Source organism: Chlorocebus sabaeus, chromosome 2 (assembly GCF_047675955.1).
Source record: "Chlorocebus sabaeus isolate Y175 chromosome 2, mChlSab1.0.hap1, whole genome shotgun sequence".
NCBI lineage: Eukaryota > Metazoa > Chordata > Mammalia > Primates > Cercopithecidae > Chlorocebus > Chlorocebus sabaeus.
Genome location: NC_132905.1, coordinates 37,645,187 through 37,667,955, shown reverse-complemented (window position 1 = coordinate 37,667,955; position 22,769 = coordinate 37,645,187). Strand labels below are relative to the sequence as shown.

At 50.1% G+C, this 22,769-nt stretch overlaps 1 protein-coding gene across 1 annotated transcript; it reads right to left on the bottom strand.

The window, feature by feature from the left end:
- Positions 1-15,392: 15,392 nt before the first annotated feature.
- ID1 (inhibitor of DNA binding 1) lies at positions 15,393-16,623 on the bottom strand. The gene is made up of 2 exons (XM_008020022.3): positions 16,089-16,623; positions 15,393-15,845 (listed from the first exon to the last, which is right to left on the bottom strand). Exons 1-2 carry the CDS (start codon positions 16,509-16,511, stop codon positions 15,804-15,806), a joined length of 465 nt encoding a protein of 154 aa, XP_008018213.3. The 5' UTR covers positions 16,512-16,623; the 3' UTR covers positions 15,393-15,803.
- Positions 16,624-22,769: the final 6,146 nt, after the last annotated feature.

Below are 22,769 nucleotides of genomic sequence, written 5' to 3'. Positions count from 1 at the left end.
TCAATATACCTGATTCCTCATCTGGCTGTCTGTTGTGTCAGAACTTGGACAAAGAAGAGGTTGTTATGTATTGACACCCAAACCCCAACCATTGTCCTTCAATTTGCAGCTCAAACATCATCTCAGAGAGACTTTCCCTAAGATCCCTATGCAGTTTAGATTTATTTTCTTTTTTTCTTTTTCTTTCTTTTTTTTTTTTTAAAAAACAGGGTCTCTTGTGGTCACCCAGACTGGAGTGCAGTGGTGCACTCTCGACTCACTGCAGCCTCAACCTCCTGGGTTCAAGCAACCACGCCTGGCTAATATTTTTATTTTTATTTTTATTTTTAGTAGAGAAGGGGTTTCACCATATTAGCCAGGATGGTCTCGATCTCATGACCCCGCGATCTGCCCACCTTGGCCTCCCAAAGTGCTGGGATCACAGGTGTGAGCCACCGCGCCCGGCCTAAACCAGGTTTTTTTGTTTGTTTGTTTTTTCTTTGCAGACAGAGTCTCACTCTATGGCCCAGACTGGAGTGCAGTGGTGTGATCTCAGCTCATTGCAACCTCCGCCCCTGAGGCTCTAGCGATCCTCCCACCTCAACCTTCTGAGTAACCGGGACTACAGGTGTGAGCCCACCACACCCAGCTAACTTCTTGTATTTTTTTGCAGAGATGGTTTCACCATGTTGCCCAGACTGGTCTCAAACTCCTGCGCTCGAGTGATCCTCCCCGGCTCAGGCTCTCAAAGTGCTGGGATTACAGGTGTGAGCCACCACACCTGGCACCGGCAGTCTTTTTCAATCTGTGACAGTTCCTCAGTGTTTCCTTCTTTTTTGTGACCTTGACACTTTTGAAGAGTCCTATTCAGCTGCTTAGTAGAATGTCTTTCAAGTTGGATTTGTCTGAAATTTTCTTGTGATCAAATTGAAGTCATGAATTATGGGGAAAATGTCACAGAAGTGGTGTCATGCCTTCCTCAGTGCATCCTTGCAGAAGCACCTGATGTTGACATGTATGATGAATGACGTTAACCTTGATCAGTTATCTAGGGCAGTATCTACTGGACTTCTCCACTGTAAAATTATTATCTTAGGCCGGGCACAATGGCTCACGCCTGTAATCCCAGTACTTTGGGAGGCCGAGGCGGGTGGATCACGAGGTCAGGAGTTCAAAACAAGCCTGGCCAACATGGTGAAACCTCGTCTCTACTAAAAATACAAAAATTAGCCGGGCATGGTGGTGTGCACCCATAATCCCAGCTACTCAGGAGGCTGACACAGGAGAATTGCTTGAACCCGGGAGGTGGAGGTTGTGGTAAGCCGAGATTGTGCCACTGCACTCCATCCTGGGTGATAAAGAGAGACTCCATCTCAAAAAAAAATTATTATTTTACTCTGTGTAGTTATTAAATGTATTTAGGGAGATACTTTGAAACCAGGAAAATATCCTTTTTCTGCTTGAAGTTTAACCCCTTGAATTGGGCATCCTTTGGTAGATCATTATCGTCACAGTCAGTGCTTAGTAAGTTACAGTCATGATGATGATAATGGTGATGATGACGATGACGATAATGATGAACTGGATCCCAGAAGAGCACCTGCCAGCCAGGTACCTGGAACTAGTGTTTCCTCTTGGAGCCTCACCTTTCTCATTCATAAAATGGGACAATCACGGATCTGACCTCACTGAGTTGTGGAAGTGTGTTGAACTGAGATACCGGCAGCAAAACACCCAGCACAGGATTTGACACATAGCAGGCATTTTGGGTTGGGAATGTCATTGCTAGGTGACTGAATTGTGCAGGGTGGGAGATGGCCGTGTGGGGCACCTGGGGGCTCTGGGTGGGAATGATCCTAAAGCAATCCCTGCAACTGTCAACAAGCGGGAGGAAGGTTGTCTCTGGAGGTCAGGAAGGGAGCCTGAGAGAGTTTCCAAACTAGACCAGCTTTCTGGAGGAGGTAAATTCAGACAAACAAGGCCTGGAAGACATCACCAGAAGTCATTTGTGCAAAGTCTGGAGGCTGGAACAGAGAAGAGAGGTCATGGCAGGTAGGCACTAACTGAGCCCTCATGCAACAATAGGTTTTGGTAACCAAAGCCACTCTCAGTACCCCCTTCCAGGACTGGGGACTAGGCTGCCAGGGGATGGCAGGTGCCTGAGTGCCCCTCTTCCCAATGCCAAGACATATGCAGGATTATCCCAGAAACTCTACCCAGCTGGATGCACAGAGTTGAACCCAAGTGTGGTGGGAATACATCTATTCATCCACTCTCTCATTTATTAAGCAAATATTTATTAAGCACCAACTATGTGCCAGGCTCTGGGCTGGACAGTGAGCACATGGCAGGGAACAAAGCAGTTCATGGAGCACCCATTCTAGAGGCAGAAAACATGGCAAGCAATCAAATAAACATGATGGCTCTGGCTACAACAAATTACCATAACAAATGCTCCGTAACAAATTACCCCAAAACTTAGTGGCTTCAAACAACAACCATTTTACTATATCTCACAGATTCTGTGAGTCAGGGATCAAGGTGGAGCATAGTTGAATAATTCTTCTGTTCCCTGTTTTTGTTTTTGGTTTTTTTTTGAGTTAGAGTCTCACTCTGTAGCCCAAGATGGAGTGCAGTGGCATGCGCTTGGCTCACTGCAACCTCCACCTTCCTGAGTTCAAGCAATTCTCTTACCTCAGCCTCCCAATTAGCTGGGATTACAGGCATGCACCAACATGCCTGGCTAATTTTTTTTTTTTTTTAGATGGAGTTTTGCTCTTGTCACCCAGGCTGGAGTGCAGTGGCACGATCTCGACTCACTGCAACCTCCCCTTCCCGGGTTCAAGTGATTCTCCTGCCTCAGCCTCCTGAGTAGGTAGCTGGGATTACAGACGTCTGCCACCATGCCCGGCTAGTTTTTTTGTATTTTTGCAGGTAAGAGCCACGTGCCCAGCCAGCTAAGTTTTTTTGTATTTTTAGTAGAGATGGGGTTTCACCATGTTGGCCAGGCTGGTCTCCAACTTCTGACCTCAGGTGTTCCACCCACCTCAGCCTCCCAAAGTGCTGCTATTAAAGGTGTGAGCCACCAGGGCCCGGCCCCGATCTCCTTTCAACCTGGTTTTTGTTGTTGTTATCACCATTCACATCTGTAATTGTCCTCTGGGCAAGGAACTGAATCTCTCTGAACATACTGCACTTAGAATAGCTTATTGTCCTAATGACAGTTTTTGTTTGTTTTTATAATTAGAGACAGGGTCTCATTATGTTACCCACTCCTGGGCTCAAGTGATTCTCTCGCCTCAGCCTCCAAAGTAGCTGGGACTACAGATGCACACTGGCACCCCTGGCTCAGTTTCTTTTCTTTTGTTTCTTTCTTTCTTTTTTTGAGACGGAGTCTTGCTCTGTCGCCCAGGCTGGAGTGCAGTGGAACGGGAGTGCAGTGGGAGATCACAGCTGACTGAAATCTCCACCTCCCGGGTTGAAGCAATTCTCATGCCTTAGCCTCCTGAGTAGCTGGAATTACAGGTGTGTGCCACCATGCCTGGCAAATTTTTGTATTTTCAGTAGAGATGGGGTTTCACCACGTTGGCCAAGCTAGTCTCAAACTCCTGTCCTCAAATGATCCGCCCATCTCAGTCTCGCAAAGTGCTGGGATTACAAGCCTGAGCCACTGCGTCCAGTCTTATTTTATTTCTTTTTCTTTTATTGTTCTTTCTTTCTTTTTTTTTTGAGACCAAGTTTCGTTCTTGTTGCCTAGGCTGGAGTGCAATGGTGCCATCTTAGCTCACCAAAACCTCTGCCTCTCGGGTTCAAGCGATTCTCCTGCCTCAGCCTCCCGAATAGCTGGGATTACAGGCATGTGCCACCACGCCCAGCTAAATTTTTTGTATTTTTTTTTAGTAGAGATGGGGTTTCTCCATGTTGGTCAGGCTGGTCTCAAACTCCCGACTATCAGGCCTCTGAGCCCAAGCCAAGCCATCGCATCCCCTGTGACTTGCACGTATATGCCCAGATGGCCTGAAGTAACCGAAGAATCACAAAAGAAGTGCAAATGCCCTGCCTTGCCTTAACCGATGACATTCCACCACAAAATAAGTGAAAATGGCCGGTCCTTGCCTTAAGCAATGATATTATCTTGTGAAATTCCTTTTCCTGGCTCAAAAAGCTCCCCCACTGAGCACCTTGTGACCCCCCCACTCCTGCCTGCCAGAGAACAACCCCCCTTTGACTGTAATTTTCCTTCACCTACCCAAATCCTATAAAACGGCCCCACCCTTATCTCCCTTCGCTGACTCTCTTTTCCGACTCAGCCTGCCTGCACCCAGGTGAAATAAACAGCCATGTTGCTCACACAAAGCCTGTTTGGTGGTCTCTTCACACAGACACGCATGACACCGACCTCAGGTGATCCACCTGCCTCGGCCTCCCAAAGTGCTGGGATTACAGGTGTGAGCCACTGCACCTGGCCATTTTATTTCTTAATGGCCTCAAATTTTTGACACTCTTCCTGTCAAAACGCGGGTGTATGTCTACTCCCCATGAACCTGAGAGGGCTTCTGTGACTGCTTGAACCAACAGATTACAGCGAAATGATGCTGTAATCCCAGCACTTTGGGAGGCCGCACCAGGTGCATCATTTGAGCCCGGGAGTTTGAGACCAGCCTGGGCAACATGATAAAACAAAAAATACAAAAATGAGCTAGGCATGGTGGCATACACCTGTAGTCCCAGTTACTTGGGAGGCTGGTGGGAGGATCACTTTAGCACTTTGACAGGCCCTAGTTGGAAGGACTGCTGGAGCCCAGGAGTTTGAGACCAGCCTGGACAACATGGTAAAACCCCATCTCCACTAAAAATAAAAAAACTAGCCAAGCATAGTGGCACATGCCTGTAATCCCAGCTACTCAGGAGGCTGAGGCAATAGAATTGCCTGAACTTGGGAGGCGGAGGTTGCAGTGAGCCAAGATCCTGCCACTACACTCTAGCTTGGGCAAGAGAGCAAGACTCCGTCTCAAAAAAAGTGGTAAGACCAGGCGCACTGGCTGACGTCTGTAATCCCAGCATTTTGGGAGGCCAAGGCAGGTGGGTCAATTGAGCCCAGAAGTTTGAGACCAGTCTGGGCAACATGACGAAACAAAAAATACAAAAATTAGCCGGGTGTGGTGGTACACACCTGTAGTCTCAGCTACTTGGGAGGCTGAGGTGGGAGGATCACTTGAGCCCAGGAGACAGAGGTTGCAGTGAGCCAAGACTGCACCACTGCACTCCAGCCTGGGCCACAGAGTGAGACTTTGTCTTTGGTGGGGTGGAGGGGAAGAGTTAGAGTTGGCAGGACTTGAAGATGTAATGAGTATGAATGTGTATTTGTCTTGGGGTGGTTTTCTTTTTTTTTTTTCTTTTTCTTTTTTTTTTTTTTTTTTTGAGATGTAGTCGCGCTCTGTGGCCCAGGCTGGAATGCAGTGGCACAATCTCGGCTCACTACAAGCTCCGCCTCTCAGGTTCACACCATTCTCCTGCCTCAGCCTCCCAAGTAGCTGGGACTACAGGTGCCCGCCACCACGCCCAGCTAATTTTTTGTATTTTTAATAGAGACGGGGTTTCATCATGTTAGAAAGGATGATCTCGATCTCCTGACCTGGTGATCCACCCGCCTTGGCCTCCCAAAGTGCTGGGATTACAGGCGTGAGTCACCGTGCCCAGTGGGATGGTTTTCAAAGAGCATCCTGGGTTTCTAGTTTGCCCAGATTCTTTTGTTTTTTTTTGTTTGTTTGTTTGTTTTTTGTTTTTGATGGAGTCTTGCTCTGTTGCCAGGATGGAGTGCAGTGGCCAGATCTCGATGTGCCCCCTCCCTGTTTTTTCTTCTTCTTTCTCCTTCTTCCTTCTTCTTTCTTTCTTCCTCCTCCTCCTTCTTCTTCCTTCTGCTTCTTCCTTCTTCTTCTTCTTCTTTTCTCTCTCTCTTTCTTTTTCTTCTGCCTCCTGGATTCAAGCAATTCTCCTGCCTCAGCCTCATGAGTAGCTAGAATTACAGGCTTGCACCACCACGCCCAGCTAATTTTTGTATTTTCAGTAGAGACAGGGTGGCACCATGTTGGTCAGGCTCGAACTCCTGACCTCGTGATCACCCACCTCGGCCTCCAAAAGTGCTGAGATGACAGGTGTGAGCCAGCGCGCCCGGCTGCCCAGATTCTAAAACCAGCCTAGAAGACAATTTTGAGGGTCAAATATATCTTGTTAATCTTCAAAATGAGAAGGAAATATATTCTCATGCCTCACTCCCAGAATCACTTCCAAGGCTATGACCTTAGCCCAAGAGGCCAGGTCTGAGGGATTCTGGGCAAGTCACTGAACTTCTCCAGGCTTTCCTTTTCCTATCTCTACAATGAGTGCACTGGGTTAAGCTGTATGTAAGGGACCTCCCAGTTCTGATTATTCTGTTTAATCAAAATAGACTCCAGACCAGGCGCAGTGGCCCACGCTTGTAATCCCAGCACTTTGGGAGGCTGAGGCGGGCAGATCACAAGGTCAGAAGATCGAGACCATCCTGGCTAACACGGTGAAACTTCGTCTCTATTAAAAAAAATACAAAAAATTAGCCAGACGTGGTAGCGGGCACCTGTAGTCCCAGCTACTTGGGAGACTGAGGCAGGAGAATGGCATGAACCTGGGAGGTGGAGCTTGCAGTGAGCAAAGACGCACCACTGCACTCCAGCCTGGGCGACAGAGCAAGACTCCATCTCAACAACAACAAAAATCCAACCTAGTAATGTTTAAATTGTGCATCCCCTAGGATGCAGCCATCCTACTCCTTTTAACACAGATTCACTGGAGATACGTGCCAAGGCATTCAGAGCAGCACTGTTGATAACAGCTAAGCCCATGAAACAATCCAAAGGTCCATCACAGGAGCTTGGGGCAATAAATCACATAATAGAATACTACAAAGTGGGCTGGGCGCGGTGGCTCATGCCTGTAATCCCTGCACATTGGGAGGCCGAGGTGGGCGGATGACCTGAGGTCGGGAGTTCGAGACCAGCCTGACCAACATGCAGAAACCTTGTCCTTACCAAAAACATAAAATTAGCCGGGCATGGTGGTGCACACCTGTATTAATCCCAGCTACTCAGGAGGCTGAGACAGGAGAATCACTTGAACCCAGGGGGCAGAGGTTGCAGTGAGCCGAGATCACACCATTGCACTCCAGGTTGGGCAACACGAGCAAAACTCCATCTCAAAAAAAAAAAAAAAAAAAAAAAGAGAATACTACAAAGTGGTGAAAATGAATGAATGAAGGCAAGAAATCAAACATGGATGACTCTCATGTAATTCATGTTGCATGAGAAAATTAGGTTGCAGAAAATTGCATATAGTATGATTTTATTTATATAAAAGGCAAAACCAGGTAATATTAAGTAATACATTGTTTAAGGATGCATACTGGCACATATGTGGAAAAAAAAGAACAAGCAATCGATTAACACAAAGTTCTGGATAAGAGGTAAAATCTTATGGGGATTTTATCCTGAAGAGCACACAGGCTTCAAATGAACTAATATTCCATTTTAAGCAGAGTGGCTGGTACTTAAGTGTGTGATATATATATAATAATATATATTATATATTTTATATATAATATATATTAAATATATATATATATTTGCTTGAGATGGAGTCTTTGTTGCTCAGGCAGGAGTGCAATGGTGCCATCTCAGCCTCCCAAAGTGCTGGGATTAAAGGTGTGAGCCACTGCACCCGCACCCGGCCGGTCTTATTACTATCTTTTTTAAACTGCAGACATGTGATATCTGCTCTATTGTAGGTATGATACATTTCACAATTGAAAAAAAGAAATTTCCAAGATTAGGCCAGGCGTGATGCCTCACACCTGTAATCCCAGCACTTTGGGAGGCCAAGGTAGGTGGATCACCTGAGGTCAGGAGTTCAAGACCAGCCTGGCCAACATGGTGAAACCCCATCTCTGCTAAAAATACAAAAAGTGAGCCAGGTGTGGTGGCGAGCCCAGATTGCGCCACTGCACTCCGGCCTGGGTGAGTGAAGCTCTGTCTCAAAACAAAACAAACAAACAAAAAAACAACAAAAAAAAACTAGCCTGGGCACCGTGGCTCACGCCTGTAATCCCAGCACTTTGGGAGGCTGAGGCGGGCGGATGACCTGAGGTCGGGAGTTCGAGACCAGCCTGACCAACATGGAGAAACCCGTCTCTACCAAAAATACAAAATTAGGGCGTGGTGGTGGGCGCCTGTAATCCTACTACTCGGGAGGCTGAGGCAGGAGAATCGCTTGAGGCCAGGAGAGGGAGTTTGCAATGAGCTGAGATCGCGCCACTGCACTCCAGCCTGGGCTACCAAAAAAAAAGAAAGAAAAGAAAAAATAAATTTCCAAGATTAGCCCAAGATCCCCTCCTTTAAAAGGGAGGGAATGAGGCTCATAGGGGGTTGTCACAAGAAAGGAAGAGGAAAGAGGATGAGAGAATGGGGGAAACGGTAGCGAAGGGGGCCCTGGGAGAGGGGGCTGAACTCTCTTGTGGGCACAACTCTTCACTCTCCTAATATGCTTACAGCTCTGGCTGCAGTTCCCAAGGCGCCCACTAGAGGTCACCAAGGCATCAGCCTCCGCCTCTCGCAGCAACCAGGCCGCCTTTCTCGCCCACGGTGGCGCAGCCCAGGCTCTGCTCGGGAGGGGGCGCTGGTGGCCAGAGGAAGACGGGAGCGGGCACAGCGCCTGCGTTTGCAGCTGCATGGATGAGACCAGCTGCTCTGGACAGCGCTGGCCCGCCTCCCAGCTCTTCTCTGCCGCCCAGATATTTTAGGGTCTCAAATAATATCCGGGCTGGACAGGGTGGCTCACGCCTGTAATCCCAGCGCTTCGGGAGGCCGAGGCGGGAGGACTGTTTGAGCCCAGGATTTTGAGGCCAGCCTAGGCAACCATGCAAGACCCCGTCTCTATTAAAACAACAACAGGCCGAGCGCGGTGGCTCACGCCTGTAATCTCAGCACTTTGGGAGGCCGAGGCGGGTGGATGACCTGAGGTCAGGAGTTGGAGACCATGTTGGCCAATATGGTGAAACCCCATCTCTACTAAAAATTCAAAAATTAGCCAGGCGTGGTGGCAGGTGCCTGTAATCCCAGGTACTCAGGAGGCAGAGGGTGCAGCGAGCCAAGATCACACCATTGCACTCCAGCTTGGGAAAGGGAAACTCCATCTCAAAAAATAAAATAACATAGGCAGGCCGCGGTGGCTCACACCTGTAATCCCAGCACTTTGGGAGTCCGACGGGGGCGTATTATGAGGTCAACAGATGGAGACCATCCTGGCCAACATGATGAAACCCCGTCTCTACTAAAAATACAAAAAATTAGCTGGACGTGGTGTTCCACGCCGTAATTCCAGCTACTGGGGAGGCTGGGGCAGGAGAATTGCTTGAACCCAGGAGGCAGAGGTTGCAGTGAGTCGAGGTCGCGCCACTCCAGCCTGGACAGAATGAGACTCCATCTCAAAAAAAAAAAAAAAAAAAAAAAATAGCTGGGCGTGGTGGCAGGTGCCTGTAACCCCAGCTACTTGGGAGGCTGAGGCAGGAGAATCGCTTGAACCCAGGAGGCGGGGATTGCAGTGAGCTGAGACGGCACCATTGCACTCCAGCCTGGGCAACAAGAAGGAAACTCCGTCTCAAAAAAATATATAAATAAATAAAAATAAATCAATAAAATAAAATAATAAAATAACAAAACAAACCCAAGAAATGAACAGCACCCACAGACACGATTCTTCCTGTCTTCTACAGCTGTGCCTTCAAACTTGGGCCCTGCTCTGTCTCCTCTAAAGGAGAGGATCTAGGTTTGTACAGCCTCTAAAGAAAAGAATACAACATTTTGCAAATCTTGCAAAACACACAGAAATCATGTGAACACATGGCTGATACTCTTTCCAGGTGAGGAGGCTTGAAGTTTAAGCTTCAGTAATTTCCAGGTAAATGCACCTCTGATTACACATATGCATATTTATCTACTGCATGTCTCCCACTAAGAATGTAAGTTCCAAGACGGCAAGAATTTGTATCTGAATTGTTAACTCCTGGGGCCCTGTTCCTAGTATATTGTAGAAGCTTTATAAACTATTTGTTGAAAGAACCAGTTGGGGCTAGTAGTTTTCCAGGTAGAAGTACAATGGCCTAGCCTGAGGCTTGAGGAGTGCAAAGGTTTGGGATGCTATCACTGAAACCTCAAAACAGTGAGTATAACACCCATTTAAAAGCTGGGAATGAGGCCAGGCGTGGTGGCTCACGCCTGTAATCCCAGCACTTCAGGAGGCACAGGCGGGCGGATCAAAAGGTCAGGAGGTTGAGACCATCCTGGGCAACATGGTGAAACCCCGTCTCTACTAAAAACACAAAAATTAGCTGGGCGTGGTGGCGCACACCTGTAATCCCAGCTAGTTGGGAGGCTGAGGCAGGAGAATTACTTGAACCTGGGAGGCAGAGGTTATAGTGAGCCGAGATCATGCCACTGCACTCCAGCCTAGCAACAGAGGGAGACTCCGTCTCAAAAACAAAACAAAACAAAACAAAGCTGGGGATGGCAGGGTACAGTGGCTCATGCCTGTAATCCCAACAATTTGGGAGGCCGAGGCACGTGGATCACCTGAAGTCAGTAGTTCGAGACCAATCTGGCCAACATGTAGAAACCCCGTCTCTCTACTAAAAAATATGCCCCCCCAAAATTGCTTGAACCCAGGAGGCGGAGGTTGGCAACAGAGTGAGACTCCATCTCAAAAAAAAAAAAAAAAATGCTGGGGATCCTGAGAGCCCAGGAGGTGAAGCAGCTGCCCAACCAGAAGTGGCACTGGGCCTAGAACCCACATTTGCCTTACCTCTCGCCCTGCCTTGCTCCCAGCCACTGTCCCCCCCTTAACTCCCCTTGCACAAGGCCTTGATGCAACCTGGTACTGGCCTGGGGCACCCTGCTTGAGGACAGCGTTGGGAAGGAGGTTTTGCAAGAGTTGCAGCAGGAAGCAGCACCAGCCAGGGCGGGTCCAGGGAGATAAGGGCACCCTCGCCCTTCCCTGTGCTCCTCCTGGCCTTCTGGTTTCCTCTTCCCTTCCCTTTCCTGGAAAGTGGCGCCCGCCTGGACCCTGGCCCCAGCCTCACCCAGCTCCTGGCCTGGCCCTGTGACTCACCTCCTTTCTTTCTGGCAGCTGTGCTGGGATGTGAGGCCTGCCTGCCACCAGGAAGGCCTGCTGTATGTGACCCTGGGCAGCAGGGAGCTCTCTCTGGCTGGTAGTTCCTGGTGCTCAATAAGAGTGACTGGCATGGGTCAGGTGTGGTGGCTCACGCCTGTAACCCCAGTACTTTGGGAGGTTGAGGCAGGCGGATCACCTGAGGTCAGGAGTTCAGCACCGGCCTGGGCAACATGGTGAAACCTCGTCTCTACTAAATATACAAAAATTAGCCAGATGTCGTGGTGCACGTCTGTAATTCCAGCTACTCAGAAGGCTGAGGCACGAGAATTGCTTGAACTCGGCAGGCGGAGGTTGCAGTGAGCCAAGATCACACCATTGCACTCCAGCCTGGGCGACACAGCGAGACTCCGTCTCACAAAAAAAAAAAAAAAAAAAAAAAAAAAAAAAAGCTGGGCATGGTGGCTCATGCCTATAATCCCAGCACTTTGGGAGGCTGAGGCAGGTGGATCACCTGAGGTCAGGAGTTTGAGAGCAGCCTGGCCAACATGGTAAAACCCCGTCTCTACTAAAAATACAAAAATTAGCTGGGTGTGTTGGCAGATGCCTGTAATCCCAGCTTCTTGGGAAGCTGAGGCAGAAGAATTGCTTGCAACTGGGAAGTGGAGGTTGCAATGAGTCGAGATCGCCCCATTGCACTCCAGTCTGGGTGACAAGAGGAAAACTCTGTCTTTAAAAAAAAAAAAAAAAAAAAAAAAAGAATTTCCCCAATGTGGGTTGCAAAAGTTGTGAAATGTGTATATTTCTTGCATTTATCTGATGTATGCTTTTAAAACAAATAAACATAATGACCAGGTATTATTTCAGTTGGAAATAGGATGAAAGGCTTTATCAACTGGACATACTGTGGGAATATGAGGCCCCTCATAAGCCTGATTTGGACAAGTCTGATTTCTGGAAAGTCCTCTAAGTCAATGTGCAATGTGGCCTTGGGCAGGTCACCACACTTCTTTGATGCCTCCGTTTTGTCATCTGAAAAGTGAACATAGGCTGGGCACGGTGGCTCACGTCTGTAATCTCAGCTCTTTGGGAAGCTGAGGCAGGCAGATCCCTTGAGGTCAGGAGTTTGAGACCAGCCTGGCCAACATGGTGAAAACTCTTTTCTATAAAAACATACAATTAGCTGGGCATGGTGGCACTTGCCTGTAATCTCGGTGATTCAGGAGGCTGAGGCAGGAGGACCGCTTGAACCTGGGAGGTGGAGGCTGCAGTGAGCCAAGATGGTGCCACTGCACCCCAGCCTGGGGAATAGAGGAAGACTCTATCTCAAGAAAAACAAAAACAAAAACAAAAAACAACAAAAAAAAAGTGGATATAGCAGTAGGCCCACACCTGGTAGGGCTGTTGAGACAATCCACTCAAAACACGTTATTGCAACATGCACTACTGTGAGCCTGTGCTATGCTTTTTAGGTGCATTGGTTCAATTAGTCTTTGAGGCCCAGGTTCTGAAGCCCATTTTCCAAAAAAGAAAAGAGGCTCTGACAGGTGAAGTGATGAGCATCAACGCTGATTCTGGGCTTGGGTTCTACCTGCCTCCCTACTAAAATGTTAGCCTACTACTCTTGTGGTAGTGGTGGTTGTTATTGTTATTAAAATGAGCGTATGATGATAGCACTGGCCTCGTTAAAAGTTCTGACGATTAAATGAATGGATATTGTAAAGAGTTTAGTATGGTGCCTAGCACATAATAAGCTCTCCGTATTTCTTAAATAATATTAACATTACATCCCCGGAAAGGCAGAGTTCAGTGCTCAAGAAACTCGGTCCTGGGGTTTCTCGGCATCTTCCACCCCAGCTCCTGGCTGCGTCCTGTCCAGGAGAGGTTAAGGAGTTAATGATTTCCAAAGGAGCAGGGTTTTGTGTGCTACATGCACACACACCGGTGGCCTCTGTCCCCCTCCCTTTGCGAGGCCCGGAGCCTCTTATGCAAGCCGCCGGCGCCCGCCGGTTCCCAGGCCCGGCTGCAGCTGCGGGCGGAGGGGCAGGGCGGGGGCGGCGCGCTGTTTGTCTAGCGCGGCGGTGCCAAAGACTGCGGGCCCCAGACAGCCAGGCGCCTCCGTACACCTGGGGATGCTCAGGTTAAATAGCTCCGCATTCCTCGGGCCCAGCTGATGGAAACGCTCCCAGGCCGCCGCCGAGCCGGCCTCCAGATGGGCTGGGCCTGGGCCAAAGGGGAAAAGAGGGGAACGTGGAATCCAGAGTGTGCCTGAATGGCGGGGGAGGTGGCCCAGGCCCCTGCCGCAGCCCCTTCCTCCTCTGGAAGAAAGGCCCTGCATGTCGGGGTACGCGAGGGGGAACCTGCTTACGTTCCCGTGGGTGGGCTTGCAGGCCAGGGCCCACACGTGAGAGGGAGTGCGTGCACACGTGTGCCTCCAAGGACACTCCAAGGATGCACAGGCGACAATTAATCATGATAATATATAACTATGCAACATTGTGCCAAGCATCGTGCTAAACGTTTTAACCACTTACTTTCATTTATTCTGTACTACTTTCCGTGAGGTTAGTACTATTGATACAGCAGCCGGTGGAGAGGGGGTAGTAAAGAACATAATTCGCTTGCAAATACTGTGTTTGATGAAAGCCATAAACTGCTTGTGGAGGGGGTATAACTGGCTTAACGTTAGTGCTCAAGGAATCATAATCTTTCATTTGATTTTTTGTTCATCCCGTCTGTGAGCTTGTGTCTTCTGCTGTAAAACTGGGACCACAATCCTGCCTTTAGCCCCACAGGTATCCACGAAACCATTTTTGTAAAGGGTTGAGTTGAGCAGAGCCAGGCTTCCGGTGCTAGGGGCTATTTATTTTATTCTGTCTTTATTGACAAAATGTATGAATAGCCCTTACCTTTCTGGGACAAGTTCTTTGCCATTCCCGGGACTCAGTTTCTCCATATGTAACACATGGGGATTTACCTGGCATCTATTCTTGAGGGTTGGTGCCCCCAGGACTTAATGATAGCCCAGGGAGTTGCCACGTGAACTTTTGAGGAAGGATTTGCCCAAACATAGCTGTCCCCACCTTCACTCCAGACCCGCAGAGGCCCAGGAATGCCAACCAATCTATAGAACAATTACACACACAGAAACCCAGTGTGGTTCTGTGGCCCCCAGACATTCAAACCCATCCATCATCCCAGACCCATGCAGAGATGCCCACAATGCACTTAGGCAGAACACACAAGCCCAAACAGTTGGAGGTTCCACACTTATCTGCAGAACACATGTGCTCTATTTGCCCTTCTGCACACAGCCCGGAGCATACCCCTACTTACACCCCCAGGCCTATATGTGAACAGTTGGCCCATCACCACTGTGGAGTAGCAGGGGGAGACCAGCTTACTCCTGTTACATACACAGGAGTAGACACCCATACACGCTTCCCTGAGTAGAAATCCACATACATGTCCAGGCAGATAGGCCATTGCCAATGACATATTTATCCTGCTCAGGAGCTGGGGAATGAGATTCCACTCCTCAGATCCTACCCAGGAGCCCTGGGGTTGGGGGGAGATTTGTTTGAGCTGCCAACAGAGCCAGGCCAGGGTGATGCGGCTGAGTCTGGACCTAGAGCAGGTGTCCCAGCAGCTGTGCCCAACCTGGCCCTGCCAACTTGCTCACCCACTTGGATGAGCCAGGAGCCCCAGGGCAGCCTGCTGGAACCCAGAGGTAGGCTGTTGGGGGAGGCACCTCCTACTGGGGAATGGGGTGATAGAATCACTGCCTCTCACAAGCTATGGCCCTAAGCAAGTCCTTTTCCACTGGGTCTCATTTTATCCACATCTTCGCAAGGAAGTGGGTGGTCCAGCGACCACGTTCTCCATTTTAAATGGCTTGCTCAGTACTCCAACACAGAGGGGGCCCTGGCAGGTTCATCTGCATTTTAACAACCTCCCCAGGTGATCCAGATGGCCCAATGATCACCTTGAGAAACCCCAGAGATCTAGAGTATTTAGTTTTATAACACTAGGGAGCAGGGAAATGGCCGGGGATGGTGGGGGGAAGAACAGACTTTAAAGACACCAGAAACACTCCTTCAGGCCGGTAAGAGCAACAATCCAGATGTAGCCCTCCAGTTCTCCTCCCAGAACCAGCTGTGAAGAGGGTCAGGGGTCAACCCTCAGCCGAGGACCCTCCCCTCAATCCAAGAAGTCACTGCAACTTTACCACCATCTAAATTATTTGTTTAATAACAAAGAAACAGCCCCACATAACTATTGTAAAACAATATTCTCAGTCGGTGATCATTGTAATATACAATACAAAGCAATTTCCTCAGAAATCTGAGAAGCACCAAACGTGACCATTTTTAAAAATGTCTGCTTTTCAAAAAATAGAAACACACGAGTGGAATCCCACCCCCTAAAGTCTCCGGTGACTAGTAGGTGTGGAGAGAGGGTCGCCCTCTCCTCTCCAGTCCCTCAGCCCTAGGCTGGATACTGTAAGGGCGCAGTGGCCGCCGATCTGTCTAGTTCGCCCCCAGATCCGGCGAGGCGCGTTGGGGAGACCACAGAGCACTTAATTCCTCTTGCCCCTGGATGGCTGGGGTGCGCCGATCCCTGGGGAATGCGCTTCAGCGACACAAGATACGATCGTCCGTAGGAACGCATGCCGCCTGTGAAAACGAAAGAAGAGGTGAGACCGGAGCGTTGGGGGGGGACGCCGCTCCGAGCGCAGCGGACGCCCCCTTCCCCAGGAGTACACGACGGGAGAGCGCTTTTTCCAGGCTCCTTAGGCACCCCCGCATAGCCAGCTACCCGCAAACATGGGACGGAACTGGTGCAAGCGCCCACACCCTCTCTGGCCTCAGTTTCCCCGTCGGTATAAGGATAATCTAGTGGTCGGATCTGGATCTCACCTCGGCCGTCAGGGCGCTGATCTCGCCGTTGAGGGTGCTTAGTGGAGCCCGGACCGGCAGCCCTCGGCCCCCGGGGGTCCCGACTTCGGATTCCGAATTCAGCTCCAACTGCAGGTCCCTGATGTAGTCGATGACGTGCTGGAGGATCTCCACCTTGCTCACCTTGCGGTTCTGGGGCAGGGTGGGCACCAGCTCCTTGAGGCGTGAGTAGCAGCCGTTCATGTCGTAGAGCAGCACGTTCACCTGCTGCTCGTCAAGGAGGGCAGGCAGGCGCGCCCCGGCGCCCCCGGCGCAGCGCGAGATGGCCACGCTCTGCTCAGACAGGCAGCGCACCACCTCGCCCGCGCCGCCCGCTGTCTTGCCGGCCTTCAGCGCGCAGCTGGGGCCTGCGGCGGCGGCGGTGCTGCCACTGGCTACTTTCATGATTCCCGGCGACTGGCTGAAACGGACTGGGCAAAGCGAACGGAGAAGGCGGGAGCCCGAAGCAGAGGTGGAAAACGGAACAGTTAAGAACGTGGAATGAAAGCGCGTTGCCACCGCAGGTCTTTTATAAACATGCCACGGCCCCCGGAGGGGCGGGCTCAGAACGTTCAAAAGCAGCCAATGGGCGGCATGGGGGCGTGGCCCGCGCTCCTAGGTCCCGCCTTATGCTCTTCTAGTGCACCCTCTCAATCTGGAAAGACTATCCGAGTTTCAAGAACAGCTAGGGTGGGTGGGTGGCAGGGCACCGGGCAGGGCAGCGGGTGGAGGCGAGGTCTGCACTGGGCTCCTCGTGAAGGAGGCAAGGAAGCTAAGCCGGCATTGCCTTATAATGGGAATCAGTTTTTCCCATATTCACTTTCTCATTTCTCCAGCTCCATTTCACAGATGAGAGAAGTTGAGGCGCGAACGGAGAAGCGGCTGGCTCTGGATAGTCCAGAGAACCTGGGTTTCCGGACCCTGTTGGAAGATACCTGTGGGATCCTGATCTACAAATATCAGGACCGAAACTTAAAGCGGGCGCTCCTTTACATCTGCTCCCCTGGGGTTTCTCAATTTCTAGATAATGTTGCTGTTCGTGTTCCTGAGACCCGGAGGGCCTACCCAGATCCCCCCCGGGTGGGAGCAATTAATTCGGTAAGGTCTAGTAAGTTTGAGGCTGGATGGCTGGGAAGTGAACTAGATAGAGTGCAGTGGAGTGAGGCTGCATTCGATTCCACCTTGAATTTGCAGCCCCTTGCAAAAATTTCCTAAATCTGCAACAACTCGTGATTTTTAAATGTTTTTTCCCATTTTTGGCTACATTTTTAAATTTTTTTCTCAAAGACCTCAGAGCAGGGTCTCCCTCCCACGGCGCAGCAGCTGCGGAGCTAGTCTCCCCCCTCTCCTTCCCGGGCCGGTCTGTGTCAGCGTCTGAACAAGCGGCTCAGACCGTTAGACGCCAGGCCTGTGACGTCACCCATTCATAAAACCCGGACGGACTGTCAGGCTGGCGCCGCGCGGGCGGTCGCCATGGAGACGACAAACTGAGCTAGCTAGTTCCCTCGCTCCCCACAGCCCGTCACCTGCAGACCAAGGGCGGGAGGCCTGGGAATGCGTTCCTTGCGGGCGCGGTCGCTGAGCAAGGGTCACCTTACCTCCCCGCCCCACACCTGCGAATCTCCCCACCCAGACCCACAGCACAGCCTGGGCCGCTTGGGAGGTTTCCTCACTGCTCCCCCCACCTCCCCGCCCCAGCTACCCGCTCCAGCGTGGGGAAAAAGGCCTGAGTTCCCTTTCCAGCTCTGCAGCTGGGTGGATTCAGGCGGGTCGCATGCCCTCTCTGAGCCCTAATATTTAATATTTGCCTGGTATTTAAATAATAATCACAAACGTGACCATTACTTTGTACACCGGGCACTGTGTGAAGAGTTTGTCTTGATCATCTTTTTTCATTTATTTCTTATCTTAAAAAATGAAGGCCTGCGCGATGGCTCATGCCTGTAATCCCAGCACTTTGGGAGGCTGAGGTGGGTGGATTGCCTGAGGTCATGAGTTCGAGACCAGCCTGACCAATATGGTGAAACCCCACCTCTACTAAAAATACAAAAATTAGCCCGGCATAGTAGCGTGCGCCTGTAACCCCAGTTACTCGGGAGGCTGAGACAGGAGAATTGCTTGAACCTGGGAGGCGGAGGTTGCAGTGAGCCCAGATAGAGCCACTGCACTCCAGCCTGGCCACAGGGTGGGACTCCATCTCAAAACAAAAACAAAAAACCGGGCGCGGTGGCTCACACCTGTAACCCCAGCACTTTGGGAGGCCGAGGCGGGCGGATCACAAGGTCAGGAGATCTAGACCATCCTGGCTAACACGGTGAAACCCCGTCTCTACTAAAAATAGAAAAAATTAGTCGGGCGAGGTGGCGGGCGTCTGTAGTCCCAGCACTCGGGAGACTGAGGCACGAGAATGGCGTGAACCCAGGAGGCGGAGCTTGCAGTGAGCCGAGACTGCGCCACTGCAGTCCAGCCTGGGCAACAGAGCAGACTTCGTCTCAAAAAACAAAAAAAAGGTTCCGGGGTCCGGGCGCAGTGGCTCACGCAGTGGCTCCCAGCACTTGGAGAGGCCGAGGCGGGCGGATCACTAGGTCACGAGTTCGAGACCAGCCTGACCAACATGGTGAAACCTCGTCTCTACTGAAAATAAAAAATTAGCCGGGCATGGTGGCATGTGCCTGAAAATAAAAAATTAGCCGGGCGTGGTGGCGCGCGCCTGTAATCCCCCAGCTACTCAGGAGGCTGAGGCAGGAGACTCGCTTGAGCCCAGGAGGCGGAGGTTGCAGTGAGCCGAGATCACACTACTGCATAACAGCCTGGGCAACAGAGCGAGACTCTGTCTCAAAATAAAATAATAATGATACAGGGTCTCACTCTGTCACCCAGCTTGATCAAGTTCTGTAGTCTTTTTCACAACTCTAAGGAGAGGAGCTGTTTGGTGTCTCTAAGGAGAGGAGCTGTTTGGTGTCTTTATACAAAGGAGGAAACTGAGGCTCCAGAAGATGCCTGAGAGTTATAATCATAGTTGCGTTATTATAAGGAGGGTACAGTATTGCAATGCAATCGCTTCCTGCTGAGAGCAGGCAGTCTGATTGCAAAGTCCTGGACATGCCACAGGTGGGGAAACTGAAGCTCAGGTCACCTAAAGCCACACAACATTAGCAGGGGTAAAAATCTGTGCCCACCAGTGAAGGATGATATTATGGTCCCTCCCTGCTCCCCTCCGCCCCACTATCCCGCAGCAATGAATTCACTGAGTTATCAGTAGGTTCTGTTTTCCCACAGAAGTTTGGGGGAGGAGGGAAAAGTAAAGGAGCCTTCTGTCTCCACATCAGGAAACCAGGAAAACCAAACCAATCAGTGAGACCAGCTTCAAAAGAGAGAGACATCATCAATTAATTAGCTAGACTCCTCATCCCCTTACCACACACACCAAAACTCTCTAAACTCCCTATGCCTTGTTTAGCAATCCTAAATTAATGATGGGAGGGAATAGTTTGTTACTCAAAAGAACTGCCAAATAATTGGAAGAACAATGGTCAACCAGAGGAAATTAGAGTATTAATTCATCACTAAGTGTTTATTTTTATTTATTTATTTTTGAGACAGAGTCTCCCTCTGTTGCCTAGACCGGAATGCAGTGGCGCGATCTCAGTTCACTGCAATCACCACCTCCTGAGTTCAAGCAATTCTCCTGCCTCAGGCTCCCCAGTAGCTGGGATTACAGGCACCCATCACCACGCCCAGCTAATTTTTGTATTTTTAGTAGAGACGAGGTTTCGCCGTGTTGGCTAGGGTGGTCTCAAACTCCTGACCTCAGATGATCCGCCCGCCTTGGCTTGGCCTCCCAAACTGCTGGGATTACAGGCATGAGCCACTGTGCCCGGCCATCACCAACTATTTATTTTATTTATTTTTATTTTATTTTTATTTATTTATTTATTGTGATACGGAGTCTCGCTCTGTCGCACAGGCTGGAGTGACAGCCTGGAGTGCAGTGGCAGGATCTCGGCTCACTGCAAGCTCTGCCTCCTGGGTTCAAGTGATTCTTCTGCCTCAGCCTCCCGAGTAGCTGGGACTACAGACGCCCGCCACCATGCCCAGCTAATTTTTTTGTATTTTTAGTAGAGACGGGGTTTCACCGTGTGTTAGCCAGGATGGTCTCGATCTCCTGACCTCATGATTCTCCTGCCTCGGCCTCCCAAAGTGCTGGGATTACAGGCGTGAGCCACCGCGCCCGGCCTATTTTTTTTTTTTTTTTTGAGATGGAGTCTCAGATTGTTGCCCGGGCTGGAGTGCAATGGCGCAATCTCAGCTCACTGCAACCTCTGCCTCCTGGGTTCAAGCGATTCTCCTGCTTCAGCCTCCCAAGTAGCTGGGATTACAGGCGCCCACCACCATGCCAGGCTAATTTTTTTGTCTTTTTAGTAGAGACAGGGTTTCACTATGTTGGCCAGGCTGGTCTCAAACTCCTGACCTTGTGATCTGTCCTCCTCAGCCTCCCAAAATGCTGGGATTACAGGCGTGAGCCACGGTGCCTGGCCTTCAACTGTGAATTAATTGACCAGCAATCCTGTTTACTGCAATGAATTATAGAGAAAACAGCCTGGCCAACATAGGGAAACCCAGTCTCTACTAAAAATACAAAAATTAGCTGGGTGTGGTGGTGGGCACCTGTAGTCCCAAGTACTCAGGAGGCTGAGGCAGGAGAATCATTTGAACCCAGGAGGTGGAGGTTGCAGAGAGCCAAGATCAAGTCACTGCACTCCAGCCTGGGCGACAGAGTGAGACTCTGATTCAAAAACATAAAAATGAGAGAAAAAATTATGCTGTAGAAATTAATTCAGGAGGCCGGGCGCGGTGGCTCAAGCCTGTAATCCCAGCACTTTGGGAGGCCGAGACGGGCGGATCACAAGGTCAGGAGATCTAGACCATCCTGGCTAACACGGTGAAACCCCGTCTCTACTAAAAATACAAAAACCTAGCTGGGCGAGGTGGCGGGCGTCTGTAGTCCCAGCTACTCGGGAGGCTGAGGCAGGAGAATGGCGTGAACCCGGGATGCGGAGCTTGCAGTGAGCTGAGATCCGGCCACTGCACTCCAGTCTGGGCGACAAAGTGAGATTCTGTTTCAACAACAACAACAACAACAACAACAAAAAAGAAATTAATTCAGGGCCGGGCGCGGTGGCTCACACCTGTAATCCCAGCAGTTTGTGAGGCTAAACCAGGTGGATAATCTGAGGTCAGGAGTTCGAGATCAATCTGGCCAACATGGTGAAACCTCATCTCTACTAAAAATACAAAAATTAGCAGGGCCTGGTGGTACACGCCTGTAATCCCAGCTACTCAGGAGGCTGAGGCAAGAGAATCTCTTGAATCTAGGAATTGGAGATTGCAGTGAGCCAAGATCCCACTGCTGCACTCCAGCCTGGGTGACAGAGCAAGACCCTGTCTCAAAATAAATACATAAAATAAATAAAATGACATAATATTTGTGTGAAACCTATGCATATCCTTCTATACACTTTTTTTTTTTTTTTTTTTTTAAGATGGAATTTTATTCTGTCACCCAGGCTGGAGTGCAATGGCATGATCTCGGCTCACTGCAACCTCTACCTCCCGGGTTCAAGCAATTCTCCTGCCTCAGCCTCCCGAGTAGCTGGCATTACAGGCACCCACTACCACCCCCGGCTAATTTTTGTGTTTTTAGTAGAGACAGGATTTCGCCACATTAGCCAGGCTGGTCTCGAACTCCTGACCTCAGGTGATCCGCCCTTCTCCACCTTCCAAAGTGCTAGGCTTGCAGGCATGAGCCACCACGCCTGGCCTTTGTTTTTGTTTTTGTTTTTGAGACAGAGTCTCGCTCTGTCCCCCAGGCTGGAGTGCAGTGGTGTGATCTCAGCTCACTGCAACCTCCGCCTCCCGGGTTCACGCCATTCTCCTGCCTCAGCCTCGAGTGAGTAGCTGGACTACAGGTGCCTGCCACCATGCCTGGTTAATTTTTCGTATTTTCAGTAGAGATGGGGTTTCACCGTGTTAGCCAGGATGGTCTCTATCTCCTGACCGCGTGATCCACCCGCCTCAGCCTCCCAAAATGCTGGGATTACAGGCGTGAGCCACTGAGCCCGGCCTTTTTTCTTTTTTTCTTTTCTTTCTTTTTTTTTTTCTTTGAGATGGAGTCTCACGCTGTTGTCAGGCCAGAGTACAGTGGCGCGATCTCGGCTCACTGCAATCTCCGCCTTCCAGGTTCAAGTGATTCTCCTGTGTCAGCCTTCTGAGTAGCTGGGATTACAGGGGACCGCCACCACACCTGGCTACTTTTTGTAATTTTAGTAGAGATGGGGTTTTGCCACGTTGGCCAGGCTGATCATCTCCAACTCCTGACCTCAGGTGGTGATCCACCTGCCTCAGCCTCCCAAAGTGCTATGATTACAGGCATGAGCCACCGGGCCAGCGGTCATTCCTTCTTATTGCTAAGTAGTGTTCCATTATATGGATATACCACCATTTGTTTATCCAGACACTTGGGAGGGGCATTTGGATTGCTCATAGTTTCTGGTTAGTAAAATAAAACTGCTATGAACTTGTGTGGCTGAGGTGGGCAGAATGCCTGAGCTCGGGTGTTCAAGACCAGCATGGGCAAGATGGTGAAACCCCATCTCTACAAAA